At 49.0% G+C, this 26,984-nt stretch overlaps 1 protein-coding gene across 1 annotated transcript in view; it reads right to left on the minus strand.

The window, feature by feature from the left end:
* Window positions 1–26,984, minus strand: part of hhat (hedgehog acyltransferase) — a 74,691-nt gene that overhangs the window by 16,327 nt on the left and 31,380 nt on the right. Inside the window, exons 10-11 of the mRNA XM_035400561.1 lie at window positions 16,575–16,776; window positions 13,154–13,298 (exon numbers count right to left, since the gene is read on the minus strand). Of these exons, the coding sequence (XP_035256452.1) occupies window positions 13,154–13,298; window positions 16,575–16,776 (347 nt within the window). The remainder of the gene's footprint in view (window positions 1–13,153; window positions 13,299–16,574; window positions 16,777–26,984) is intronic.

Genomic DNA, 26,984 nt, shown 5'->3' on the forward strand with positions numbered 1-26,984 from the left:
ACTTAGAGGGGCTAAAGGATCGTGTTTTTCCACTCAATACACAACGCTCCTCACCTGCTTCGGACACCGTGACCAGACGTTAGGCTTCACCATGCTGGGCGAGGTCCATTAGGATGCCCCAATAAATGCCAACAGCACTACATAAACCAGATATAGGGGGGCCTGTATTTGACAATGGGCAGGAAATGCAGAGCGGGGGATTTTTTCTGAGCTATAAGAAAAGTTAATTAACGCTGCGGCACCGTATTTAAAATCCTTGGTCATTCCCAGGGAGACAGAGGTGCTCGTACACAAGCAGATTATTTAGCCAGCGCTCGGGCTGTTTGTTATTAAACTTACCGACCGTTACACAAAGCATGAATCAGTTCCATTAAAAACTCACAAGATATTGAGACTGTCTGAACTCTACGAGGTACTAAAGGTCAGGGAAGGCTGATTATTATGGTACATTATCCATCGGATCACACGGATGATCCGTTCCATTTGAATGAGAACGAGCGTGAAATACCACGCAGAACGAACAGGAAACCTTAAACGGACAGAACACAGGAGAAGGGACAGCCATGGAGAAAGCCTGTAGGGTGAGACAGTATGTGTATACGCACGCAGACATTCCCTTCACCCCTGGAAAGTGTGAACACCTATAATCACATATCTATCACACGTTCACCACCTGATTTGATAAACTGGACTGTCAAACCCCATTTTTGATATTGGGAAAAATTTTGAGAAAAATGAAGCCTTTTCTGTTCACCGTTATACGGACCAAATACTTATAAGACAGTAAGACTACATACAAAAATGCAATGTATAACAGTATATTATAAAAAAATGTGTAAAGTGATCATAAACATAACATATGATAAATATATTTCATGAGATTGCATTAATGTTCAGCAAAGCAACAATAATTTCCACATTTTCCCCACAGCTTATGCTGTGAAGTGGCGATAAACTCCGGATGATATAAATCTTATTTCAGTATTTTGCAGCACACAACGTTTCCGCGAGAGGCTGAATAGGAAGTCATGTCACCATCCAGAGCTGAATGGTAATTGAATTCGCAGATGACAGGGTAGGGACTGAGCGCAGCAGGCGATGTAAGTGATAAGATCGGAGGTGGCAGCGGATCCTTTGAGTGACTCCGCACCGCTGCTCTCTCTCGCAGCGCCCCTCCTCCTGTATCGCGTTAAGCCCGCCGCGATCCCGCAGTTCCGCAAGCCCGCCCCCGTACAGCACTCGTCTCGTTTCGGTTCGCACTCTCCCGCCGGCTTCTGGGCGCCCGGTAAGTGTGCCACTCCATCGGAGGCGAACTGACCTTTTCGTAAAGAGCGCGCTGTGCGCCCCGGCGTCTCTCCGCGCCACACAAAGCGCGAGGAGGACGTCGCCACCGGCTGCGTCGTTGGGCTTAAGAGGCGGCGGCTGACGTGACCGGAGACGGTTAATGCAAATTTCACCTCCTTTATTTGAGCGAGCTGCCGGTTGCCGTGACAGCGGTGGAACTCTGTCGTGTCGGCTAAATGCAGCGCCATTCAAACGCGAGCAGCTTTCCCCCCATCGCAGCTAATATGCTCTTGCTCTGACCCCGCCACAGGCGCTAACTGACACAGCATCTGAAGTGACAGACTGCATGATTACGCTTTAATGTTAAGGGAGGAAGAGAACGCTACCCGCCCGTTCCCCAGCAAACCAAACGGAAACAGGAGACGTGGCATTGCTATCATAAGTATTATTAATATTTCAATCTTCCCCTTGTATGGTTTTCTAACACGGTGGTCCAGAAGGTGTGAATATTTCATTATCAAAGTGTTTAGTGATACACAGTGACACAATTAAAGTTATTTATGCCATATCTGTGACTAAAAAGCTCCCCATCCAAAAAAGTTAACCAGTAGCCTTTAAGCACGCAGCACAATGAATCATTGTGACAGTTGGTCGGTTATACAGTCCTATACACTGGAGATTAGTCCAATCACAGTAGCAGTTTTTCATTTGCATTCACCCTAAAAACATTTTTGCATTTTTAGAAATGCACTGCTGTTTTTCACCGAGACGTATGGTAAAAACGGGCTCCAGCAAGTTAAATCGCTGCACAAGTCAAAAGGTGGCCGATCTGGTCTTGTTTACTAACGGAAAGCATGCACGCACAAAAATATTTCTATTTCATGGAACGTTGCACTTTAGTGCAATTAAACAAATGAACTGTTTCCAATGAGCCACATCCCTTCAGACATTAACGTGGATCATTGCCGTATATTTTAAGTATTTTCCTCATTCTGACTGAAAAACCACAGTGTCCAAACCCATAGATGCCAGATCACTCACAGCTACCGCAGTCTTGGATATTTACAATTACCACAACAATTAAGCACTTCTATTTTACCCCCAACTGAGCAGCGCTTAGTTTGCTGAGCAAAACCACAGATGCTATGTGCTCTGATTATTCAGTGACTGGTAATGTCGGTTCAACTGAAGGTCAACAACAATGATCCTTACCCCAAAAACACCCTTAGATTAAAAGCACGGTAATATTCCATGTCTAGTGGAACATTATTGCATTATAGCTCCATAAACAGAGTTCATGAGTGCGTCTGCCTAATCCAAGGGTGTGCGTGCTACATGAAATAAGGTTTTAATTTAAAAAGGCTTTTCTCCCGCAGCGTCTTTCAGATGGATGGGTGACTTGGTGCCCGTGTTAAATTAAACTTTCAAAAGCTTGGAAAACACCATCACCCAAATTGATCAATTATCTATCACAAACGGAAGCTAAAAAGTAACAAACTAATAAAAATAACTGTGCTCCAAAGCTTTCTGAGTTACCACTATTTTTAAAAAAAGTGCTTCTTTAATGCTTTTTAGAAAGAATAAAATCTCTCTTTTCTCTACAGTCAGCAGTGTCCGCTGCTGCATCGTTTTGCTTCGATTAGGGAGAGCGCAACCGAGCGTGTGCTCCTCCCCAAAGCACGTGACATAGTCTCTGCTTCCCATCGTCCAGCTGCACAGGCATGAGGAGGAGGATTACACAGCATGCGGCTCAACAGGCAGACCGTGTGGTCCAATCAACCAGTGGGGGGCGCCACTGTGCAATGTGACGCTGTAATTCCAGCAGACCTTCCTTTACACCAAGATCCGGATTTAAAACCAGACCCATCCATGCGCTAGAACAGAGCCTTAAGAGGAAGAGTCCCCCAGCAGTCCCAAATAAACTAACCTCACGCTCTGTGTGTGCTCCACAGTCTCAGAAATCATCAGTGCCTGTGGCTTGCGAGTTTACGCAGTCAAAGTGCCCTGGACAACCACCCGGACAGTCCTGACATGACACGACTGAGCCGTACTGTCAGACAGCAGAGCAGGAGAGGAGCTCTCCCTGCCTGCACTAACACCTCATGAGCTCAGCCTGCAGGCTGTCGGCTCTACACTGCCCCCGGTGACTCCAGAGCGGGGCGGTCAAGCGCCTGTTTAGCATCGCCGTGACAACGGGCCACAGCACGGATACAGCGTGTCACCGACAGCCCCGAGAAACGGCACAGGTGTGAACAGCGCGCGTGCGTGCAAACGAGAGACAGAGACCGCACGACCACCACCCTTATCCCACATACCGTACATCTACATACATGAGAAAAGCCAGAATATGTGATTAAATGAGAACTAAACCTTTAACAACGGATCTTTACCTCCCTTTGTGTTTGGCAGTTTGTATAATTAAAAAGGAAAAATCTAAATTTTATTTGCAACGTGTAAACTGACCACTTTAAGATAATTTACATAAACCACTGTAAACACACAATTACAATTAACAAAGTGATTCAGTCAAGATCAAGGTCAAATTTAGCTATTCCACTTAACTGCATCACATAAATATTAATAACTGCCGTTTTCCCTCTTACTTTGAGAGAACCGGAGAGCAAAGGACGGTATATCTGATGTTCAAGCCTCTCTGTTTTTAAATTAATTATATTTCTGCATATATACCACACTAAGGCAGCTTGTCTATCAGGGGAGTTTCTTTGCAATCTTCAGGCAATCCATGTCAGTAAAAATAATGACCCAGCCCCCAGTATAATGCAAAAGAGCTGTGAATTCAGCTGCTACTCCTGCCGAACGCTACTCCTGCCATCGAACCTCCAGCAGAGCTTAGCCGATAGGCCTTCTGCATCCCCCATGTCTTAACCATTTGAAGAGCAGGTTTTTTTGGGATGTATTTTCAAAATTCCAAGAAATAGATTCTAGAACTCCACTGCTTTCAGTCACCAGCAGTGATTGTGACATCATCATTAGAATGTTCAGTTCAGAACACTCTACTCACACATTTGTGACCTCACACCTCACAAGGTTAAGTAGGTGCCAGTGTGTGGGGCTCCCTCCCAGCAGCACAGGCTCTACGCTACACCAGTACAAAGGTCTGCAGGCTTCTTCCTTCACTGCGAATGCCCCCCAGGTAAGACTCTCAGAATGTCCACTGAGAACCCTCCCCCAGGTAAGACTTTCAGAAGGTCCACTGAGAACGCCCCCCCCGGGTAAGACTCTCAGAAGGTCCACTGAGAACGCCCCCCAGGTAAGACTCTCAGGAGATCTTGCGCATTCTGCTTGCTTGCAGGAGGACAAAAACAGGGGGGCTGGCTAAATGAAAAGAACTTTGGCAGCTTCCACCTTCAACAAGATCACGAGCAGAGAAGCACAGCCGTCTGTATGACATAGCGGGGCCATGGACATCAAACTGCTTCCTGTTTTAAGACTGATATTATTTAGTTTCATGTAAACTGTACCTTACATACATGTCTGCAATGCCAAAAAAGCTTTAAAAGACTTTGTTTAAATGGCTGAGTTATTTTGCAAATAACTGGGCACTTAATGACCCATCGCATCTGATGTGGGCTGTCAGCTCAGTGGGGTGGATTGATAGTGATGTGATATGATGTGGAAAATTGATGGAAAAATAAGTTCACCCCTACAGAAATGCATACTTTATATACAAAAAATGTGATAAATATATTTCACAACATTGTTGTGAAATATACTGCAATATCTCAAATCAATATACTGTATTTGTATATATTGCTATAATTTGTATATTTGGCCATATGTCAGAATATCATTCCAGTCCTGGATAATAAATATAATGCTAATATATCGCAGCATGGTGCATTTCCCTAAGGAATCCATTTGCAGTGATGAGCAGGAGGCCCTGACAGGAACTGGAGCAATGCTGTGGGCACTATCTGAGAGAGAGGGAGGGAGGAAGGGTGGGTGGGAGAGAGAGCAAGAGAGAGAGGGAGAAAGGGAGGAGGGAAAGAAAGGGGGGAGAGAGAGCAGAGAGAGGTGTGCATAGGAGCACTGGCAGTGTGGTAGAGCAAAGAGAGAGAGAGAGCAAAGGGAGAGGGAAGAAGGGAGTGAGTGAGGGAGGGAGAAGGAAGAAGGGAGCGAGTGGAGGAGGGAGAGAGAGAGGTATGTGAAGCAGCCCTGGCAATATGGCAGAGCAGAGAGAGCAGAGGGAGAGAGAGGGGGAGGGAGATAGACAGCAGCAGAGAGAGAGGGAGGGAGGGAGAGAGAGTAGAGAGAGAGAGAGAGAGAGAGAGGGGGAGGGAGAGAGGGATCAGAGAAAGAGAGGTGTATGAAGCAGTATGGCAGAGCAGAGAGAGAGAGAGAGGGAGGGAGGGAGAGAGGGAGCAGAGAAAGAGAGGTGTGTGTGTGGCAGTATGGCAGAGCAGATGTCTCCTGGTCCTGCAGGCGACAGCAGCAGGGTGGAGACACTGCAGTCTCAGGACCTGCCAGCTCCACAGCTCATTAGCATGCACATGCCTGGACCAATCAGACACCAGGACCACCTCAGGCCCTCCCTCATTGGCTGGAATTTACACCACACTAGCTTAAATCACTAGACTTCTGTTTGAAAATGTAGCTGTTAGGCGATACAAACAATCAGGACAGACAGGAGCGTAATTTTCACTACAAATCCTCCAGTTTCTACATACAGTATGAAGAGCCAGATAGTATTATATATTGTCTTATTTGCTCAGCAATTATTAATTTATATTACTTCATGTAGGGCAAGATGTAATTCCATTGGGAACCTTCATGACGTTGCTGAAGTATTTGTTCGTTAATTATCTTTTCCAGAAGTATAACTCCAACAGCGCGTTAACTGGGCTAAAAACCATAACCCCGTGATTTGGAGAATATTCCCCCAACCCTCACCTCACAGAGCTTCCTGCACGCCGCAGCATCCAGAGCACTGTGACCTCAACGGAATGTTCCGGAGGTTCTGCCAGTGCCACCACACACACACACACACACCACTTCAGAAAGAGTGTGGATCTGCCTTCTGGAAGTGTTCTAAGAGGGCTGGGTAGAGGGAAGCTTTCGTAGCGTTGAAATGAAGACGGAGGCGTTTCGTTAGCCTCGGGCGAACGCGCACAGGCTGCCGTGGCAATAAAGAAGCGCTATAACTGTTAGCCGTTTAGCTGCGTAAACGCCTGCCTTTCTTACCGTTAGCCGTTTAGCTGCGTAAACGCCCGCCTTTTATACCGTTAGCCGTTTAGCTGCGTAAACGCCCGCCTTTTATACCGTTAGCCGTTTAGCTGCGTAAACGCCCGCCTTTTATACCGTTAGCCGTTTAGCTGCGTAAACGCCTGCCTTTTATACCGTTAGCCGTTTAGCTGCGTAAACGCCCGCCTTTTATACCGTTAGCCGTTTAGCTGCGTAAACGCCTGCCTTTTATACCGTTAGCCGTTTAGCTGCGTAGACGCCTGCCTTTTATACCGTTAGCCGTTTAGCTGCGTAAACGCCCGCCTTTTATACCGTTAGCCGTTTAGCTACGTAAACGCCCGCCTTTTATACCGTTAGCCGTTTAGCTGCGTAAACGCCCGCCTTTTATACCGTTAGCCGTTTAGCTGCGTCTGCCTTTGGGTCAGCAGAGACAGCCATTCGCTAACGACAATGAAGAGACGCTGCTTGGACATATCGTGACGCTCACACACGCAGCTCCAAGCGCGCGGGAAGAATGAATTGGACTGCGGGACAGCGCTGAGCATCTGTTTGTTCTGTGTACTGCACCATTTACACAGATCACATTTGCCTTAAATAGACTGTAATGCAGAAAAACAGATGCAACAATTTAGCACTTCACTTAGCACCCAAAGAAAAAAAAAAAAAAAAAAAAAGCAGCACACTAGTCAACCATGGTTTTGGCATATAAACACCAAATTTAGATATCCATTTCATCCACACAAAGGAGGCGAACGGTGACAAACTTCAAATGAGCCACTGGAATGGATGTATATGACAGTTAGCCAGGTTTATAAATCAGTCCGGCTGGGTTAAAATTTAATTTCGCTTGGCTCGTGTTGTATTTGCTGTGAGCGCACATCCAGTTTTTTTCAATGTAAAGTGAAAAAGGAGAAAGAGAAGCGTTCATGTCCGAGCATCCTAGTGCTGACGGTGTCCCCTTGTGAGAGGAGCACACAGATTAACCTTCAGGACAGGGAATTCACAATGGGGACTGACCTATAAAAACCCCATTTCGGAAAACCCGTCCCTGGTGAACACCAAGCCGACAGCCCTTCTAATCATTCCAAACATCCAGTGGTCCTGGTTTGCCCCAAAAGCACTTTCTCCAATTGCAATCCGTCAGCTGAGAGACACACCACCACCTCAGCAGAAACAACACACCACTCAATACTCTCAGAGAGCTATTATACCTCCCTGTACATTATTTTACCTGCCACAGCTTCAACCAATCACAGCCCAGTACGGCCATACTGCGCACTCTGGGGCACGGTGTGTTTGCCCAAAACTGACGGACATGGCATGTGTAAGGAGCCATTTTGAGTGTTCTTGGACGTTCACCACTGCTGAAGACTATTGAAGCCACAAATGCCACAAGTTATTGTGGTGTGGGGATGGCTGGTTTAAGCAGCCACACCTGCCCTGGGTCAAGCTAATTAGCCTGGCCAATTATCTAATTCTTAACCAATTATCCAACTGGCCAGGTCTAATTAGCTTGACCCAGGACAGGTGTGGCTGCTTAAACCAGCCATCCCCACACCACAGTTATAACAGCAACTGGAAGACCGGGCCATGGGCCTACCAGGCGGAGGGGTCAAACGCACAGGCAGATAACCCCCCTGGAATACCCGGATATGGACAATACCAAGTGGAGGGGTCAACGAGGTCAGGACAAGACTGGACACCGATGGATAAAACCACTCTGCAACACGTCGGCAGTGCCACAGCACAAGAAATGTGTCTGGATCACGAAGGAGTCATTACCCTGGACCTCCACAGAAAAGTATCTAGGGGCGGAATAGTTACCGTCATAAGATCACGTGCAGTTGCACAAAGAATCTTACTACTCTCACTAGATCACGGAGGAGTATAGTCTTCAGTTTCTCTATTCTTGGAGAAGGGATTTTGGTGCCTATTCCTGTCCAGACCTTATTTGGGCACAACAAAGGGAACTGTGAGTGTAGAAGGCTAGCTCAGGACTGTATTTACGGGAAGCTCAAATAAGCATCTGGGGAGAATCTGCTTAACAGTTCTCCCCAAATTGCTGTACGGAATCGTTTGGTTGTGTACTTTGTTGGTGAACACGTTCATGTTTATATGCCTTAGCCAGCATGTGACCCTGTGTTCCGTTAAAGGTAATGAATGTGTTCGTATTCGCCCTCATTAACTTAACTGGTGATTATGTTTATTAATAAACCCTCATATTTGCATCTCATCTGCATCCCGTCTAATTATTCTGCAGCCTGATAAATACTTAGAGCTCAGTCTCTAAGAATCCACTAAATGCTGGTGCGTGAAGTCGAAGGTGCGGTGTCTCGGGATTCCAAGTTTCAAAGGGACCTCTGAATACTAAGCCACACATAAATATATAAAGATATAAGTTATATTGGACCTCTGTGTCCCTTGCAAGGAAAAAACAAAACCGGAGGGGAGTAGCTAACGGGGGGGGGGGGGGGGCGGGGGGGGGGGGGGGGGGGGGGCAGAGCTCAGAGGCACAGGAATACTGCTCAACACCAAAGTTTACATATGCTTTTGGTGCTGAAGTAGATTTCATTCAATAAACTTGCAAAATAGTGAGGTACACTGACGTTTAAACTTCTCTGAAAACTCCAAAAGCTCATCTTCCGGTCTTGTTCAATTGACTAACTGCAGCTGGGACAAACTGAATATTACAAAGACAAAATACATTCTGCTATTAGACCCCACGTTTCAGTAAAATCTTGTTTATTTCATAAGGCCAAATCATTTTTTCCATGTTAATCATGAGAGATGACCTTGGTGTGACCTACACAAGCTCAACAGCCATCCAAGGTGAGGAGGAGGAAGTGATGTCGTCCGTCTGAATTGAGTCTGCTTTGATGTGATGAAACAGACTCCAGAGCGCAGTAATAAAGGTGGGCCAGTGTCCAGGAGGATTACAGCTTCAGAGAGAGAGGGATTGTGGGGTCGCTCTAGGTGAAGAGACTGGGAGTAACCAGCAATCGCCTGGACACACCACTTACACATTTACACAGCAAGTAATAAACTGCTAGTCTCTGTACGCCACAGCGTGGGGGGGGGGGGGGGGGGGGGGGCTATGCTCACTGCAAACGCACCCAGCAGAGCCTGTACTACTTGGAATTAACAACACAGAGCATAGCAAGGTTTTTTTTTTTAACTGAGTAATGGTAACATTAACGTCACAGGATCCATATAATTTGCAGGAAACAATATTTTAAACAGGCTCGTTACCTGTGAAGTCACCTGTGAAGTTGCTAGCAGGTAGAGGTCTTAGGTCACTACGAGGTGAGGCATTATCCAGCTTAATGACTGTGGGGCAGATGGGGGGGGGGGGTCTTTGCACTCTGCAGTCCACCAGATCAGCTGCACCTCCACTGAACTGGAGAAGCACCGTCAGGCACCGGGAGACTACAGGTGACCCACTGACCAGAGGAGTTCATCTAACAGGAAGCTCAACACAGGACACTGACTGATAGTTCAACTGCCAGACAATGCAAAATCACAAGCAAGTATAGTTCTATCGCCTTCAAACCTTCTGCCTGTGGGAGATCTACATATCCAGCCTCTGCCTTCACCAAAGACTCTTCAGTGTCTCTCAGTTCCAGCTGGTCACCCGAGGTCACACACACACACACACACACATCCTGCTGGGCTCGAATGACACACACGTTCTGCCTTTATGAAGTCCGTCATGCTCACAGTCCTGTACCTCAGGTGAGCCGCAAGGTCGAGAAAACGGAGGTTGACATGACTTGAGTTTAAACAGATGACAAGGCCAAGACTGAATTGTGGGTGATCTTATTATTGCTTTTTGGAACGAGAGTGGCAGAGTAATGGTGAACAAAGAGGGGAGAGAGAGAGAGAAAGAGAGAGAGACAAAGAGCTGTGGAATTGCCACTGTCAGCCTCAATTTGTAGCCTAGCGGCAGCACTCGGCTAGTTGGTCTCACGCAGAAAAGTTCCATTCTGATCCCGTGTTTATAGCGCTGCAGCGCCCGTGGAAGCTACAGAAGGCTGCGTTACGCTTCAATCTTCTCACGGAGCATTTTCACTCAGAATAAAAGGATCACACCAGGAAAGGCGGGCATGCTTAAATCAGACCACCTCGGGACTCCGGCTTGACCCGTGTCATGCTACTGCTGTCCAGCACACTTTCCCCAGCCACACGGCACAGCGAGCGGTACACAGCCTTACGGCACAGCGAGCGGCACACAGAGCGGCACACAGCCATATGGCACAGCGAGCGGTACACAGCCATACGGCACAGCGAGCGGCACACAGCCTTACGGCACAGCGAGCGGCACACAGAGCGGCACACAGCCATACGGCACAGCGAGCGGTACACAGCCATACGGCACAGCGAGTGGTACACAGCCACACGGCACAGCGAGCGGCACACAGAGCGGCACACAGCTATACGGCACAGCGAGCGGTACACAGCCATACGGCACAGCGAGCGGCGCACAGCCTTACGGCACAGCGAGCGGTACACAGAGCGGCACACAGCCATACGGCACACTGAGCGGTACACAGCCACACGGCACACCGAGCGGTACACAGAGCGGCACAGTGAGCGGTACACAGCCACACGGCACAGCGAGCGGCACACAGAGTGGCACACAGCCTTACGGCACAGCGAGTGGCACACAACCATACGGCACAGTGAGCGGTACACAGCCTTACAGCACAGCGAGCGGTACACAGAGCGGCACACAGCCATACGGCACACCGAGCGGTACACAGCCACACGGCACAGCGAGCGGTACACAGAGCGGCACAGTGAGCGGTACACAGCCATACGGCACAGCGAGCGGTACACAGCCATAAGGCATAGCGAGCGGCAAACAGAGCGGCACACAGCCTTACGGCACAGCGAGTGGCACACAACCATATGGCACAGCGAGCGGACACAGAGCGGTACACAGCCATACGGCACAGCGAGCGGTACACAGCCATACGGCACAGCGAGCGGCACACAGAGCGGCACAGCGAGCGGCACACAGAGCGGCACACAGAGTGGTACACAGCCATACGGCACAGCGAGCGGCCCACAGAGTGGTACACAGCCATACGGCACAGCGAGCGGCACACAGAGCGGCACAGCGAGCGGCACACAGAGCGGCACACAGAGTGGTACACAGCCATACGGCACAGCGAGCGGCCCACAGAGTGGTACACAGCCATACGGCACAGCGAGCGGCCCACAGAGTGGTACACAGCCATACGGCACAGCGAGCGGCACACAGAGCGGCACAGCGAGCGGTACACAGAGCGGCACACAGAGTGGTACACAGCCATACGGCACAGCGAGCGGCACACAGAGCGGCACAGTGAGCGGTACACAGCCTTACGGCACAGCGAGCGGCACACAGAGCGGTACACAGCCACACAGCACACAGAGCGGCACACAGAGCGGTACCGCGCTAGGCGTACACAGACACAGCCTCAGCTCGCCATGACGGGGGCCGGAACGTTGGGTTTCGGCGCGTTGCTAGGAAACAGCTGGAGACCCTTGTGGCTGGTTATTACAGTGATTGAGTGTGGAGGGGAAAGCGCGAGCCAAAATACTACTGTATCAGACAGAATTTTGAGCAACCAAAGAATTCATGGCGGGGGAACTGGAATTTGGAATATCATCCAATTAATGCAAATAAAATAAAATCTACTGTTGCAGTTTCAGAAAAAGAAAGTAACACACCACACCACATTACATTACAGTTTAATACCTTTTAGTCAAAATAGGCATGCAACAAATGTCTGAGTATATTTCCAGCATCTCCTTCTCTCATAAGAGCTATACAATTACTGCATAAGTACTGCATTCATATTCAGAAATGCTTACAGTATGTCAGTAACCACACAATAACATACGGTGTGTATCACTTGGTATGCACTGGTAATGTCACTTGCAGTATCAGTGGTGACATAATGCGCCATAAGTCTATTTCCGTTTAATAGACTCATTCATTTATGAATGCTTGTGTAGTGCTTATGAAGGCAGTAATGTACTTCATAATGAGAAGGTGTATAGCTGTAATGAAGGTGTTATTTAAAAGTGTTATTTTCACTTATAAATGAACTTTAATCCTAATCCACAGATTTTCCTTAAATTTGGGGATCTGGATAAGATGTGCCGCTGTAATGTGCTGCACTGTAATGTACTGTAATGGGCGGCAGAGAGCCCCAGCCCTGCCAAGTCCTGTAAGCCGTCTGACTGAGGGGCGTGTAAATCGGGTGAGATGGGGGCGGGGCTGGACAAGAAATTGTTGAAGTGTGTGGAGGAGGTGGTCTCGCTTGTGTTTGAACACCCCCCCCCTCTTTCAGCCTCAAGGGACACCAGGACATCCTTATTCTTTAACATATGCCAGCCGGTGTCTACACAGTACCTGGGATTTAAGGATTTCACCAAACGACTTCAATGAAGGAATTTAACTGTCATTTTCCACATAGAAGCTGAAGATTAGGAAACAAGCCCAGGGATCAGTGGTTTCGTGAAAGGATCAGATTAGATGAGGAACGGAAGTTTTTAATTTAGAGAATACTTAAATGAAACGGGAGATAAGCAACAGAAAAAACATAAAAGGATTGATTTGAATACCCAGAAAGTGACGTTGTGATGATTGATGACGGTTGAATCCCAGTTCACTCACCTTGGACGAAAACTCGTTTCCAGAAGATTCTGCCGAGATGATTTCCTCCCAGGAAGACCATGTTGGACAGGATGAGCATGGCGGTGGAGAAAGCCGAGAGAAAAGCCAGACAGCGCCTCCTCATGGCCGGGGAGAGGCAGCGCTCCTGCAGATGGGAGAGCTCAGCTCAATCAAACCCGCCGTGCTATCCTCCTCTGTCACCACCTTTTTTACATTCAGACATTTAGGAGGCACATCCAAAACAACCTGCACTAATTACTTCACATTCATTACATTTTACCCATTTAAACAGCTGGATATTGACCGAAGCAATTCAAGTTCAGTACTGTGTGCAACTAATTATATTTTTGATATTTAGTATATTAATATAAGATATTACGTTCCAGACAACCTCCCAGCTTTGCACTGGCAGGGACAGGGCAGTTTGTGGTCCAAACACTTCAGTTCTCTAGAACACGAGTAGAAACCCGTAGAAACTGCACCCTCTCGTCGGTACCGGAAACCGTACCGTCTCACTCAGTGGGTCGTGAGTGCAGGACGTTTTGGAACCAACGGTCTAAACTGTAAGGGCTACCCTGCGCTTGTAAAGGCCCACACTGCGCCAAAACCTTACCAATGAGGTGTAAAAGGGGGCTGGAATGTAGTCCTCCAGGCATAAAAGAACATTCTAGAGTTAGAATATGTGTGACCTGTGTAAGGACCCGAGAGTTCTAGAACTTTCCAGCAGATGGAAAAGGGAAGCCTGTGGTATTTCTGTTGCCGAGTGTGAAAATGTCCTTTTCATTCAAAAATATGCTATATTACCAAAAGTACCAGGACACCCATTGATCTGGGACAGTTTTTCATGGTTTGGGCTAGGGCCCTTGGTTCCATTGAAAGCAAATCTTAATGCAATGACATTCTAGAGGATTCTGTGCTTCCAACATTGTGTGAACAGTATGGGGAAAGTCCTTGGACAATGACAATGCTCCCAGAAACACAGCGAGGTTCATATGGAAATGATTTTGTCGAGATCGGTATGAAAGAGCCTGACAGGCCTGCACAGAGCCCTGAACTCAACCCCATCCAACACCTTTGGGATCAATTGGAAAGCCAACTGCGAGCCAGGCCTAATCGCCCAATCAGTGCCCAACCTCACTAATGTTCTTCTGGCTGAATGGAAGCAAGTCCCTGCAGCAATTCTCCAACACCTTGTATAAAGCCTTCCCAGAAGAGTGGAGGTTTTTTATAGGAGCAAAGGGTGGACCAACTTCATATTAATGCCCATAATTTTGAATGAGATGTTGGATGTCAGGTGTCCACATACTTTTGGCCATATAGTGTAACTCCTGCTCTTGAGCTAGGGTACACACATCAGGCTCTAGTGTTAAATGCTAATTGTTGTTCATATTCTGTTCGGAAACGGCAGTTAAACCTCCAAAAAAAAAATATCATACAAAATCTTGGTTTTAGTGTTCATTAGTGTTCAGCAAGAAAGTATTACATCTTCCTTGCGCAGATTGCATTGTGGTATAAAGAGCCTTTCTGAGCAATTTTGGGTCTTTGTGGTTCTAAAGAGTCCTTTGGGGAGCTTAGTCACTGCAGATTTTTAAACAAACAGCTCACGATAAGCGCTGGGGAGATCTGCAAAGGCCACCTCCCAAAAACATCATCGATCACCCCCCCAAAAACACCCCGGCACTCTCTGGCCTGCTGCTGAACCTTCAGCGGCTTAAGAGAAGGTAATTACCAAATGATTCAATGATTCCGGACGGAGACACACCTCTATGTGCCCTTGGGCACGGTGGAGGAGGGGCTTCAGTACACTGTCAGTATTCTGTCTGTTTCCCTGTCTGACTGCAGTACTTTGTCAGTATTCTGTCTGTTTCCCACACTGACTGCAGTACTTTGTAAGTATTCTGTCTGTTTCCCTGTCTGACTGCAGAACTTTGTCAGTATTCTGTCTGTTTCCCACACTGACTGCAGTACTTTGTAAGTATTCTGTCTGTTTCCCTGTCTGACTGCAGTACTTTGTAAGTATTCTGTCTGTTTCCCTGTCTGACTGCAGAACTTTGTCAGTATTCTGTCTGTTTCCCTGTCTGACTGCAGTACTTTGTCAGTATTCTGTCTGTTTCCCACACTGACTGTTATCCCAGCTGAGGATCCAAGCTTGACTCAGTGCTGTTTCGTTTTTACTATATTAAGAAACCCTAACATACAGGGTCACCGCGTTCTCATCTGGTTCTAGGTTGGCAGAGCCAACTTAGATTTATCTGTTCCGTGAGCGGCTGGTCTAGAATCGTTAGCCAGGTCTGGCTTGGCTGCTCACAAACGCGTGCACTTAAGTTCCCTTACCGCGAACGTCGCTCAGGATAAGTTAGGCTGCAAATGCGTGGTGGCACCATATCTACGCTAACGAGGTCACAAGGGTTTCAGAGACTTGCAGCACAACGGAAATTATGAATCCAGAGGCTGCAGGCAACCTTGAGCTCTTTGAAACATTAAAGAAGTTAAAAAAAAACTTCTGTTTGCAAAGTTTGACGATTATATGAGCTTCAGATAAAGCAGAATATCTAGAAATGCATAATGGCAAATTAAGTCTGGTGATAAAAATCTGACATCCCCGAGCGCTCTCCGCTGATGGCCGTGATGGCGGCTGGCCTCTTGTGAGGAGAAGCCGCACAGGCGCGCGCGGCTGACTTACGATGAGGGGGTAGGAGCTCGGCTGACGTACGATGGCGGGGTAGGAGCTCGGGGCTGACTTACGATGGCGGGGCAGGAGCGCGCGGCTGACTTACGATGGCGGGGTAGGAGCGCCCGGCTGACTTACGATGGCGGGGTAGGAGCGTGCGGCTGACTTACGATGGTGGGGTAGGAGCATGGGGCTGACTTACGATGGCGGGGTAGGAGCGGGGTGCTGACTTACGATGGCGGGGTAGGAGCGGGGGGCTGACTTACGATGGCGGGGTAGGAGCGGGGGGCTAACTTACGATGGCGGGGTAGGAGCGGGAGGCTGACTTACGATGGCGGGGTAGGAGCGGGGGGCTGACTTACGATGGCGGGGTAGGAGCGCGCGGCTGACTTACGATGGCGGGGTAGGAGCGTGTGCGGCTGACTTACGATGGCAGGGTAGGAGCGCCCGGCTGACTTACGATGGCGGGGTAGGAGCGCCCGGCTGACTTACGATGGCGGGGTAGGAGCGTGCGGCTGACTTACGATGGCGGGGTAGGAGCGTGTGCGGCTGACTTACGATGGCAGGGTAGGAGCGCCCGGCTGACTTACGATGGCGGGGTAGGAGCGTGCGGCTGACTTACGATGGCGGGGTAGGAGCGCGCGGCTGACTTACAATGGCGGGGTAGGAGCGCGGGGCTGACTTACGATGGCGGGGTAGGAGCGCGGGGCTGACTTACGATGGCGGGGTAGGACCGCGCGGCTGACTTACGATGGCGGGGTAGACGCGGGGGGAGCGGAGCGAGACCTTGAGCCCGTTCTCCACCATCACCCCCAGCCAGTTCATCAGGGCCCAGTTCCTCAGGTAGCCATGGCCGCCGTGCCAGTAGCAGACGAAGCAGAACGCCAGGGCGGTGGAGAGCATCTTCCACAGCGGCCCGTGCCGCGATCCGCCAGCCGGAATGTAGATGTACCTGGAGCGACACGGACAGAACCGCACAGAACCTTAAACACACCAGGGTCAGGGAAGGACCAGTACAATCAATGCACAGACCATCAAAGAGGAGCTGGCTCATAGTTAGTTAGTTATGTTTATTGACTTCCAAAGAAAATATACATTCATCAAGCAAATAAAATCCCAGCATGCTCAGGCTCATATAAACAAGCAGCACAGGATGGGCAGTCTGTCATTTTGGCTGGAGACCTCTGAGACGACCTCAGTGGGAGAGGCATGGTTTTTGGAACGTGTCTGTTGGGGATTTTTTTGAAGCATTGCATTTCTTTGATTCAATAAACTAAGTTGGTTGAAATGCTTGTCGAGAGAGAGAAAGAGTGGAGTCATATTTCTCAGAATTCCAAATAATAAAAACAAAATATAATAGATGAATTCAGCAATCAGGACCAGCAAACCCCTGCATGAAGTTCTGAGAAGATTAGTCTCACACCCTGAGAAGAATACTTTACTCGACTGTCACAGGACGGAGTTGGCAGTGAATGTCACTGTTAATTGCTTTCTTTCTCAAGTGACAGTCTTATATTCTCCCAGACCTTTAAAACCCCTGAAGTAACAGGATTAAATTTTAATTTTTTCATGCATAAACCTTTTTGTTTCACATTCGAGAAGTTACAAAGGTTAGAAACCTTCGGCCAGACTGGGGGATTAATTAACACCCTGACTCAGAGAGTTTTTTTTTCTGGTGGAAATGATTAACCAAGGAGGAGCGCTTTCCTGCAGTGTAAGAAATCAATCTCAAACCCCAGTCCTGGAGAGCTGCGGTGACAGCAGGGTTTCTGTGGGATTTCCTTCCAATCAGCATCCATTTTAGGCCTTGGAAGGAGAGAGGACTTGCTCCTACTCTAGTGCTCCAGTCTGTAACCATTCCTGAGAGGAGTGACACTCCAATATTCACTGCCGTCCACTATCGATAACATTGATGACACTGAACGCCAGCAGAGTCCAAACAGGACTACGTAACAAGGGTTACATAATGACTGCTGGAATTCACGCATGCCATGCTATTCACGAGCCTCATTTAACAATGATGGCTGCAGCCAGTTTCCGTAATGGAGGTCAGACGGCCCCAACAGACCAGTGAGCTAGCCTAGCTTCCCTGTGAATGCAGACCAGTGAGCTAGCCTAGCTTCCCTGTGAATGCAGACCAGTGAGCTAGCCTAGCTTCCCTGTGAATGCAGACCAGTGAGCTAGCCTAGCTTCCCTGTGCATGCAGCCAGTGAGCTAGCCTAGCTTCCCTGTGAATGCAGCCAGTGAGCTAGCCTAGCTTCCCTGTGAATGCAGCCAGTGAGCTAGCCTAGCTTCCCTGTGAATGCAGACCAGTGAGCTAGCCTAGCTTCCCTGTGCATGCAGCCAGTGAGCTAGCCTAGCTTCCCTGTGCATGCAGACCAGTGAGCTAGCCTAGCTTCCCTGTGCATGCAGCCAGTGAGCTAGCCTAGCCTCCCTGTGAATGCAGCCAAAGAGGACAGCCAACGCGCACAGTGGCGCAAGACCTTCAGCGCAAATGCAATTGCAGCCGTATCTCTCTAAATCCTTTCATTGAATAAGAAACCTCTGAGTGAATCTTCTATTGATTTCCAGCTCTTAAGAAAAACCCAAATGTTATTTCATATCTGGATTATATCAGGGTTTCATCTGTGCGTGCGTGACACAGGGATCAGAGCCAGTCGCTACTTCAGAGAAATTTCACAACTGATGCCTGTGTGTGACGAACTTACCCAGCGCGCGCTAACGCCGATGCTAATGCCATAAAGCATACGTCTCTGACGCTGACCCCTTGGAATCATGTTGGGCGAATGAAAGCGGGATTCATAGGACGTGACATTTAAAGTGCATTTCCTGAAAGCAACAACTGAGGCAGAAGGATAAGAGGAAATGCAAATACGTCGGATGAAATGAACGTGAGCGGTCTGAGAAATTTGATTAGCGTCTCAGCAGGACAGCCAAGCTCCCTGACTCCACCGCCCACATCCCCCCACCAGCACCACCCACATCCCCCCACCAGCACCACCCACATCCCCACATCCCCCCACCAGCACCGCCCACATCCCCCCACCAGCACTACCCACATCCCCCCACCAGCACCACCCACATCCCCCCACCAGCACCGCCCACATCCCCACATCCCCCCACCAGCACCACCCACATCCCCACATCCCCCCACCAGTACCGCCCACATCCCCACATCCCCCCACCAGCACCACCCACATCCCCCCACCAGTACCGCCCACATCCCCACATCAGTACCGCCCACATCCCCACATCCCCCCACCAGCACCACCCACATCCCCACATCCCCCCACCAGCACCGCCCACATCCCCACATCCCCCCACCGGCACCACCCACATCCCCACATCCCCCCACAGCACCACCCACATCCCCACAACAGCACCACCCACATCCCCCCACCAGTACCGCCCACATCCCCACATCAGCACCACCCACATCCCCCCACCAGCACCACCCACATCCCCCCACCAGTACCGCCCACATCCCCCCACCAGCACCGCCCACATCCCCACATCAGCACCACCCACATCCCCCCACCAGCACCACCCACATCCCCCCACCAGTACCGCCCACATCCCCACATCAGCACCACCCACATCCCCACATCCCCCCACCAGCACCACCCACATCCCCCCACCAGTACCGCCCACATCTCCACATCTCCACATCCCCACAGGGTGCCTCAAGGGCATGAGTAACGCCAACGACTTTGAGGGGAAGACGGAAAAACTCTCCCCTTCCTCCGTTTCTCTCTGAGTTTCCCGTGCCAGTCTCCGTGTCTCTGTCTTGGCAGCTCTGAAGCCTCAACTTCCTGTTATTTCTTCTACTTTTTTGCGTTGTTGTTTGTTTTGTTTGTTTATCGCACGTCTGGCTTCACTGTTCTGGGAGGAGGCGGCGCTCTGCGGCAGCCATTTCAAGGCTGAGGGAACACAGATCGCGTTTTAATGAGCGCGCCCGTTTCCACGGCTTTTAAAGATTTTTCTTCTTTGTGCGCGACTCCGTGGCGGGAGGGAGCTGAGCGGAGGGGCCGTTACTGAGCTGTGGGGCGCGTGCGTTCCCCCCGCCGGGAACACCGGCCCCCGAACGGCCCCCAAAGCGCGGGCTCCTCGCTTCCGCATGCTGGCTCAGCTCCAAGAACCCCGGCAATAAATCTCAATCAAAGCGTCCGATTCAAACCTACGGACCAATGACCTGTAAACTGAACTACCACAGGTGCAGCACGTCTTCATCTTTTGAAGAACTGGACTGGACAACCGCCCTCGTTACTTCCCTGCCCGCCGATAACACAGGGTCTCGGTTTCATATAAACACTCTGTAACACACCGTTTACGGCTCCTTCATATTCCATTTGAGCACCTAACAGCGCCGCACTGAGCACTGCGGGTCAGATCTGTATTCCAGAACTTCTTGCGACCCGCTTAAATAACACAGAAGGTCAGGAGGAGTTTGCTTCTCCCTGTAACACCGTGTTTATGGATAATTTATATCCCATAGCCCATGCATTAAAATGTATGAAAACGTAAAGAATTTGAGCAGAAAAAAGCAATTTACGCAGCCCTAGCCCTGTTAAAAAAAGATGACATCCACATAGCTCTCCTCTCCAGAGTGTCACACGGTTATTTTGTGCAGCACGGACACCGTGTTCCAGTGTCAGATAACGAGCGTCATGGAGCCTCATGTATAAACCAGGGGCGCACTGCAGCATGGAACTGCACACGGGTACCTTTAAGGCTTTTCACGACACTATCCTGCTGAAAAGGTCCACCCCATCCTCACACGGCTGAACTAGTCGCTCGCTACCACATTTTTAAAACGCTTTACTGCGTCTTAACCAGGCGGAGCCGTTCACAATGCTGGAAATGTTCCAGCGCTACGGCGAAAGGACAGAACCTCAGACGTGCGGGGGCTGAAGCGCAGAGTTGGGTTAGGGTTAGGGTGCATAGTTGGGTTAGTGTTAGGGTGCAGAGTTGGATTTTTAAAAAGCGACCCAGCAGCCCCTCGCCGTACGGTACGTTGGCGCCCGCAGCCGAAGGAGCGGCGTCTCGCTGGCTTTCCGAGAGCCTGAATCCCTCCCTCACCCCTCCTCACCCCCACCCATCCCTCACCCCCCCTCACCCCTGCCATAGCTCTTTCTGAGCTGCGACCCCCTCTCTGTTCGTTCCCCTCTCCGATTTCTACCTGTCTGAGGAACACACAAAAAACAGGAAAGGAGGGTTTTAAAAAAATGTTTAAAAATCAAAGTGTAAAATCTTCCTCCAGGGATCATGGCTTGGAGGAAGACTGTCACCCCCCATCCCCACTGTGGCTGAGGACCCACCCATGCAAAACAACTGTCTGATAATGAAGCCAACAAAAGCACTAATTAGCTTTGTCTGTGTGGCGGATCAGTGCGTTTGGCTGCTATTATGGCATTCTAAGAGACGCGTCTCATCCACAGAAATACCAGCACACCTTGTCCTGTTCCTCCCCCCCATGACCTAAGCATTTGCATTATGAAAATCTGAGCTGAGCGGGTGTGAAGATCCTCTGTGCCTTAGTGAGAGCACACCCTCCTTTTCTCACAGTGAAAGGTTTCTGGGGCTGAGCGGAGTCTGAAAAGCAAAGACACCATTCTCTGTGTCAGTCTCTGTGTACATCCACAGAGAAGTCCATATCATTAGGGCGCAATGCTTCGTATGTGAGGCTATTTCTGACTTAATTACTGCATGCATATTAAACAGCAACTCTACATATGGCTTTGAAGCTACATGCATGTTTCAAGTAACTGAGCAAAATATTAATAATTAACCTCCTATTTAACCTATTGCTCTGTTTTTGTTTCTATATTGTACATTGAATAACCTTTTATATGGAGGTAATAAGCTCATAAAATTACATGCTCCTTATGTGCTGGTCGTGTCAATGACTTACAATGTAGATGCAGGATAATACAACCAGTTTCCCACTAAAATGATTCCTCAAGGGACATAATCAAGTTTTGATGTAAAATATGAATCAGTTCACATCTGATAAAAACAACACTCATGATGTATGAAAAAAAAAACATACACTTATGTGTACGTTTATTACTTATTTAGAAGGACCTTGCTTGCCAAGTCAAAGAAGAGACATGGTATCCCACATGGTATTTGTAAGAAATCTAGCAAACAATGTCGTGTTTGCTTTGCACCCACAGAAAGCATAGATCACAAAGCTATTCAGCCCATACATAGCAAAGTTTTACAACTATTTCACTGGTAACATATTGGAATCACATGCTGATTTGTACATAGCCAGTCAGCGACCATTAAGAACCTGTCTGGAGGGTGGGGAACACCTGTACAGTGAAGAGAAGGCTCATTCAGCACTTGGGGGCTAACCTCAAGGCAGTGAACTATTTAATTAGCTCATGTTACTACATTATTGTTTCTTGTTCCTGTAAGGCATCCATGTAAAGAGCGCCATACAAATAAAGATTTCCCACAGCTACAAATTTAAATAATCCTGTAAGCCCTACTAATGACAAAATCACCTAACAGGCTAAAAATGACCTCTATCAGAAGTACATCATATTCCTGAAATAAGCGAGAGAAAAAAAAAACTTGGAAAAAACTTCAGGATCAGGACCATGGACAGCAGCAGCAGTACAAGCAGTTTTCCTGTGTTGCTGCTATGACAGCATCCTGTTGTCTGACGACACTTGAGGAAAAACTTCAGGACCATGGACAGCAGCAGCAACACAAGCAGTTTTGCTGCTATGACAGCTTCCTGTTGTCTGTAAGCACTAGGAGATAAACTTCAGGAACATGGACAGCAGCAGGAGCAGCAGCAACAGGACCAAGACCAGGACCATAGACAGCAGCAGCAGCAGCAGCAGCAGCAGGAGGAGCAGCAGCAGGAGCAGGAGCAGCAGGAGCAGCAGACACAGCTGAGGTCTCATTTCATCAGCTCGCCGCATTTGCAAAGGCGGCAGCTCCGCGGCGGGAGTCTGGCACAGGAGATTGTGCCGCTACAAGCAGCCGCTGCCTACCACAGAGAGGGGCGCTTTGATTGACAGGGCCCTCAGCGGGCTGTCTGCGCTCTGCTCTGGGGACCAGACTGCCGGGGGGGGAGAGCCCAGGCTGAGGCCTGTCTGTCTGTCTGTCTGTCTGTCTGTCTTTGCTGCTCCGCCTTTGTCGCCTTCTGCTTTTGGAAAACGAAGCGACCAATGGACTATTTGCTGTGACTCGCTGTCCGTGCCAAAATCGTCCAATCACCATCCGACACACTGGCCACACTCAACCCCTCACCACAAAGCCCCAAAATAAGCACTTTCAGGTCAAAGCCAAGACAACTCAGGCTAAGGAAACGCAATAGATCTGAAAACAGTGATCCTTTGAACACTTCACACAACACTGAAATGCTGCAATACATTTCTGATCTTTAGCTGTATATATTCAGTGTGCTTCTGAATATCCAGCTTCAGTAAGGGCGGCGGGTTTGGGCTCGGTCTGCGGCTCATTCAGAAGAACACGCCTGCACTGCGGGGTCCGGCACGCAGAGGGAAACGCCGCGACTGCAAACGAAAAGCGCGGCTTTACCGTGCGCTAAACGGCAGAAGGAGAAAAGTGGCACTTTGAAAAAAGACCTTTTCACACAGAAGAGCTTAATGCGGGGAGGAGGCTGGGATAATGAAGACAGGTCTGCAGCTCGTTAAAGCCCATCCAAGACCACTTCAGCGCAAAGGAGATCTGCAGCTTCAAATTCATAAACACTTTATGATGACCAGCTCAGTCTTAAATTTCAATCATATACAGGAGGAAAAGAAATTACGAAAAGGTATGAGAAACCGTACTCCTAAGGCACTGGTTGACAATACCTCGGGATTAAAACTAGATGTATGCCTTTTTTTTCTGGTTGAAATATGTAATCACATTTGTCCCCTGGTATAACACAAGGTCTTTCTCACTGGTGTTCAAGGGCTTGTCCCCTGAGGGCTAAACCCGTAGTGTACAATGACCTTTACTAGTGCACCACACTGCAACTGTGCAGACTGCCACACTATGAGTCTTCCTTCGCTCCATCTCTTAGTGCAGGAAAATCTTCTCCATTATCTCTCATCTTTAGAGCTCCACTTTAAAATGATAAAATGCAACGCTACGGAACAAAACAAAAAATAATAAAAACTGCCACAAAGAATGAAAGAAAGAAAAAGGATTATGCACGAATTACATATGCGCATATTCATAGACGGGCACAGCGTTCTCACAGAAAAACAAAAAACAAAAAACAAAAAAATAAACAATATTGCAACAGCAGTTAACCTGCAGAGGAGCTCCCCAGCGTATCAGCATAATGGGGAACACATGCAAATACAGCGCTGATCAAACGCTCTTTGTCACTGGAGATCAGCACCTTGGCAGGAGATCTGCAGGGACACAATGACGCCGCATTTTCACAGGCGCAGAATGGAGCTCCTGAATATGCAATTATCACAACTCTCCTGGGAATACGAGAATTCATTAGGAAGCGCATCAACGTTTCCCAAATATCAGATCAAACGTGTCGCAGGAAAGACGCAAGTAATGAGAGTAATTTTCGCTGTTTTTGTGTTTTCTTTGTTTTTTTATGAAAAAAAAATTCTCAAAAGAGGAATGAGTGTATACTTTGGATTTTAGGGTAAATATTACCCAGCACATGAAACACTGAGCACTGCAACTGACAATCAAAATGTATGGCACTGTCACCACTGTACAGCCAGAGAGAAGATTACTGTTTTCACAGACATCTGCAACACTGTAAAATACCACACAATGACACTGATAAAGGGAACTTCTGTCTCTTAAATCGGTTCATCAAGTACACTTCAAGTACGTTCTCAAGTACTCTATATTTCAGATGCATTTCCCTTTCAAAAGGCAACCACTTGCTTGTTGTAAAAACAAAATTTGAACCACCACAAACAACTCCAGTAGCAGTAGCAACAGCAAAAAAAACAACAACAACAACAGCAGCAAGTGCAGCAGCAGCAGCAACAACACCAGCAGCAACAACAAGAAAACTACAGCAACAAAAGAAACAGCAATAATAACAGCAGCAACAGAAGCCTGTCCATCTCATGCTGGTGCAGAGACCTTCCAAAGCCACATTCACTGATAGGCCTCCCCCACCACACCGACCTTCCAAAGCCACATTCACTGATAGCCCTCCCCCACCACACAGATGTACCTGTAATACAACAAGAGGAAGGGGCCAAGCAAGGCAGAACTGGTCCAGCTTGTCCACCCACCTCTGACTGCTGCTCCATTGCATTTCCAGCACAGCTGGTAGCAGAGCTGCGACACACAACGCTGCAGCTGCTGCAGGCTTCTCACTGTGCATTAATGACCTGTGCATGGGCAGCGCATGGGGAGCGCATGGGTAGCGCATGGACAGTGCATGGGTAGTGCATGGGTAGCGCATGGACAGCGCATGGGTAGTGCATGGACAGCGCATGGGTAGTGCATGGGTAGCGCATGGGTAGTGCATGGACAGCGCATGGGTAGTGCATGGGTAGCGCATGGACACCGCATGGACACTCAGAGAAAACCTGAATCGGAAAAGGGATTCCAGAGCAACAAGACAGGGACAAACTCAAATTCGATATTATTGTAACATTTTTTAAGCATTAATCTCAATGTTCCTCAATACTAATTGCCGAAAAATTTCTGCTAGGGGTCATAACTGCTAATCAGGAAAAGAGCCAGGAGAGCAGTTATTGCATTTAAGATGAATCCCCTCTTAAAATTGTTGACATTGGCTTCCATGATCAAATCATATCCTCCTCCTACAAGCACTGCATAGATGAATAATCACGATGATAATCGCTGCTGAATAACAAATTAACTCAAAACGCTCTTCCGTAATTAACGTGTGATTATGAAACATAAACATATAAACATCTGTTGCACTAACAGCCATCGCCTCAACATTAATCATTAAACGGGACGTGCTGGCTGGATCGTCCCGTTGAGACACCTTGCCCAGACGGGGGTTAAAGTGGGCGGAACGTCCACGTCCAATCATATGGCAGCAGCCCACTGGCCAATCAGAAGTCTACTACCTGCCTGCACGAGCTACACACGGAGCGCCCTCCCCTGACTCAGTGATGGGTACCAACTCTCACAAATTGGGCGTTTAAAAGATGAATGATCGAGGCACGGCCTGCTGTTCTGACGCCCTTACGAGCTCCTGGCTGCATTTTGCGTTTGCACACGCGTAACGAGCCGGTCTACCCGCGTGGTCCAAAACACGGCCTTTCCGGGTCATTCCACACAACGAGAGGGAGAGGGAGGGAGGGAGGGAGAGAGGGAGAGGGAGAGGGAGAGGGAGAGGGAGAGAGGGAGAGGGAGGGAGAGAGAGGGAGGGAGGGGGAGAGAGAGAGAGAGAGAGAGAGGGAGGGAGGGAGAGAGGGAGAGAGGGAGAGAGGGAGAGGGAGGGAGAGAGAGAGCGAGAGAGAGAGAGAGAGAGGGAGAGAGGGAGAGGGAGGGAGAGAGAGGGAGGGAGGGGGAGAGAGAGAGAGAGAGGGAGAGAGAGAGGGAGGGAGGGAGGGAGAGAGGGAGAGAGGGAGAGGGAGGGAGAGAGAGGGAGGGAGGGGGAGAGAGAGAGAGAGAGGGAGAGAGAGAGGGAGGGAGGGAGGGAGAGAGAGAGAGGGAGAGGGAGAGAGAGAGCATAACCCAAGCGGACCAAAAGTCCCATCAGCGGGAGTGAATCACACCCTCCTGGAGTCTCTGAACTGGCCACTGAACCCCACAGCGCGCGTGAACGCGCTCCACGCTTTTAAAATAACTGAAAAGGTGGGTTCTAATTACCTTTCAGTCTGAAAGCTGTGAACAGCACACAGGCTGATGGGCTGAACACGCTGGGCTGAGATAATGACAGTCTTTACAAACGCTCCCGCTGCGCGTATGACACATCACCCCCCCCCCCCCCCCCCCCCCAGGGGACATCAACACAACACCCCCCCCCCCCCCCCCCCCCCCCCCCCCCCCCATGGAGAGTCCACATCACCCACCCTTCCCCCAAAAACTGGACTCCGGGTGACATAATTGATGATTTTTGTGGTTCAATTTAAGAGAGCTGCATGCTACCTCAGCTTCTGTTCCAAAAACACAAAATTATTCCACAGGTCCTGGTGCATGTACCGTTATGGTGGCACTGAT

The sequence above is a fragment of the Anguilla anguilla genome, chromosome 18, assembly GCF_013347855.1.
Source record: "Anguilla anguilla isolate fAngAng1 chromosome 18, fAngAng1.pri, whole genome shotgun sequence".
NCBI classification, from domain to species: Eukaryota; Metazoa; Chordata; class Actinopteri; order Anguilliformes; family Anguillidae; genus Anguilla; species Anguilla anguilla.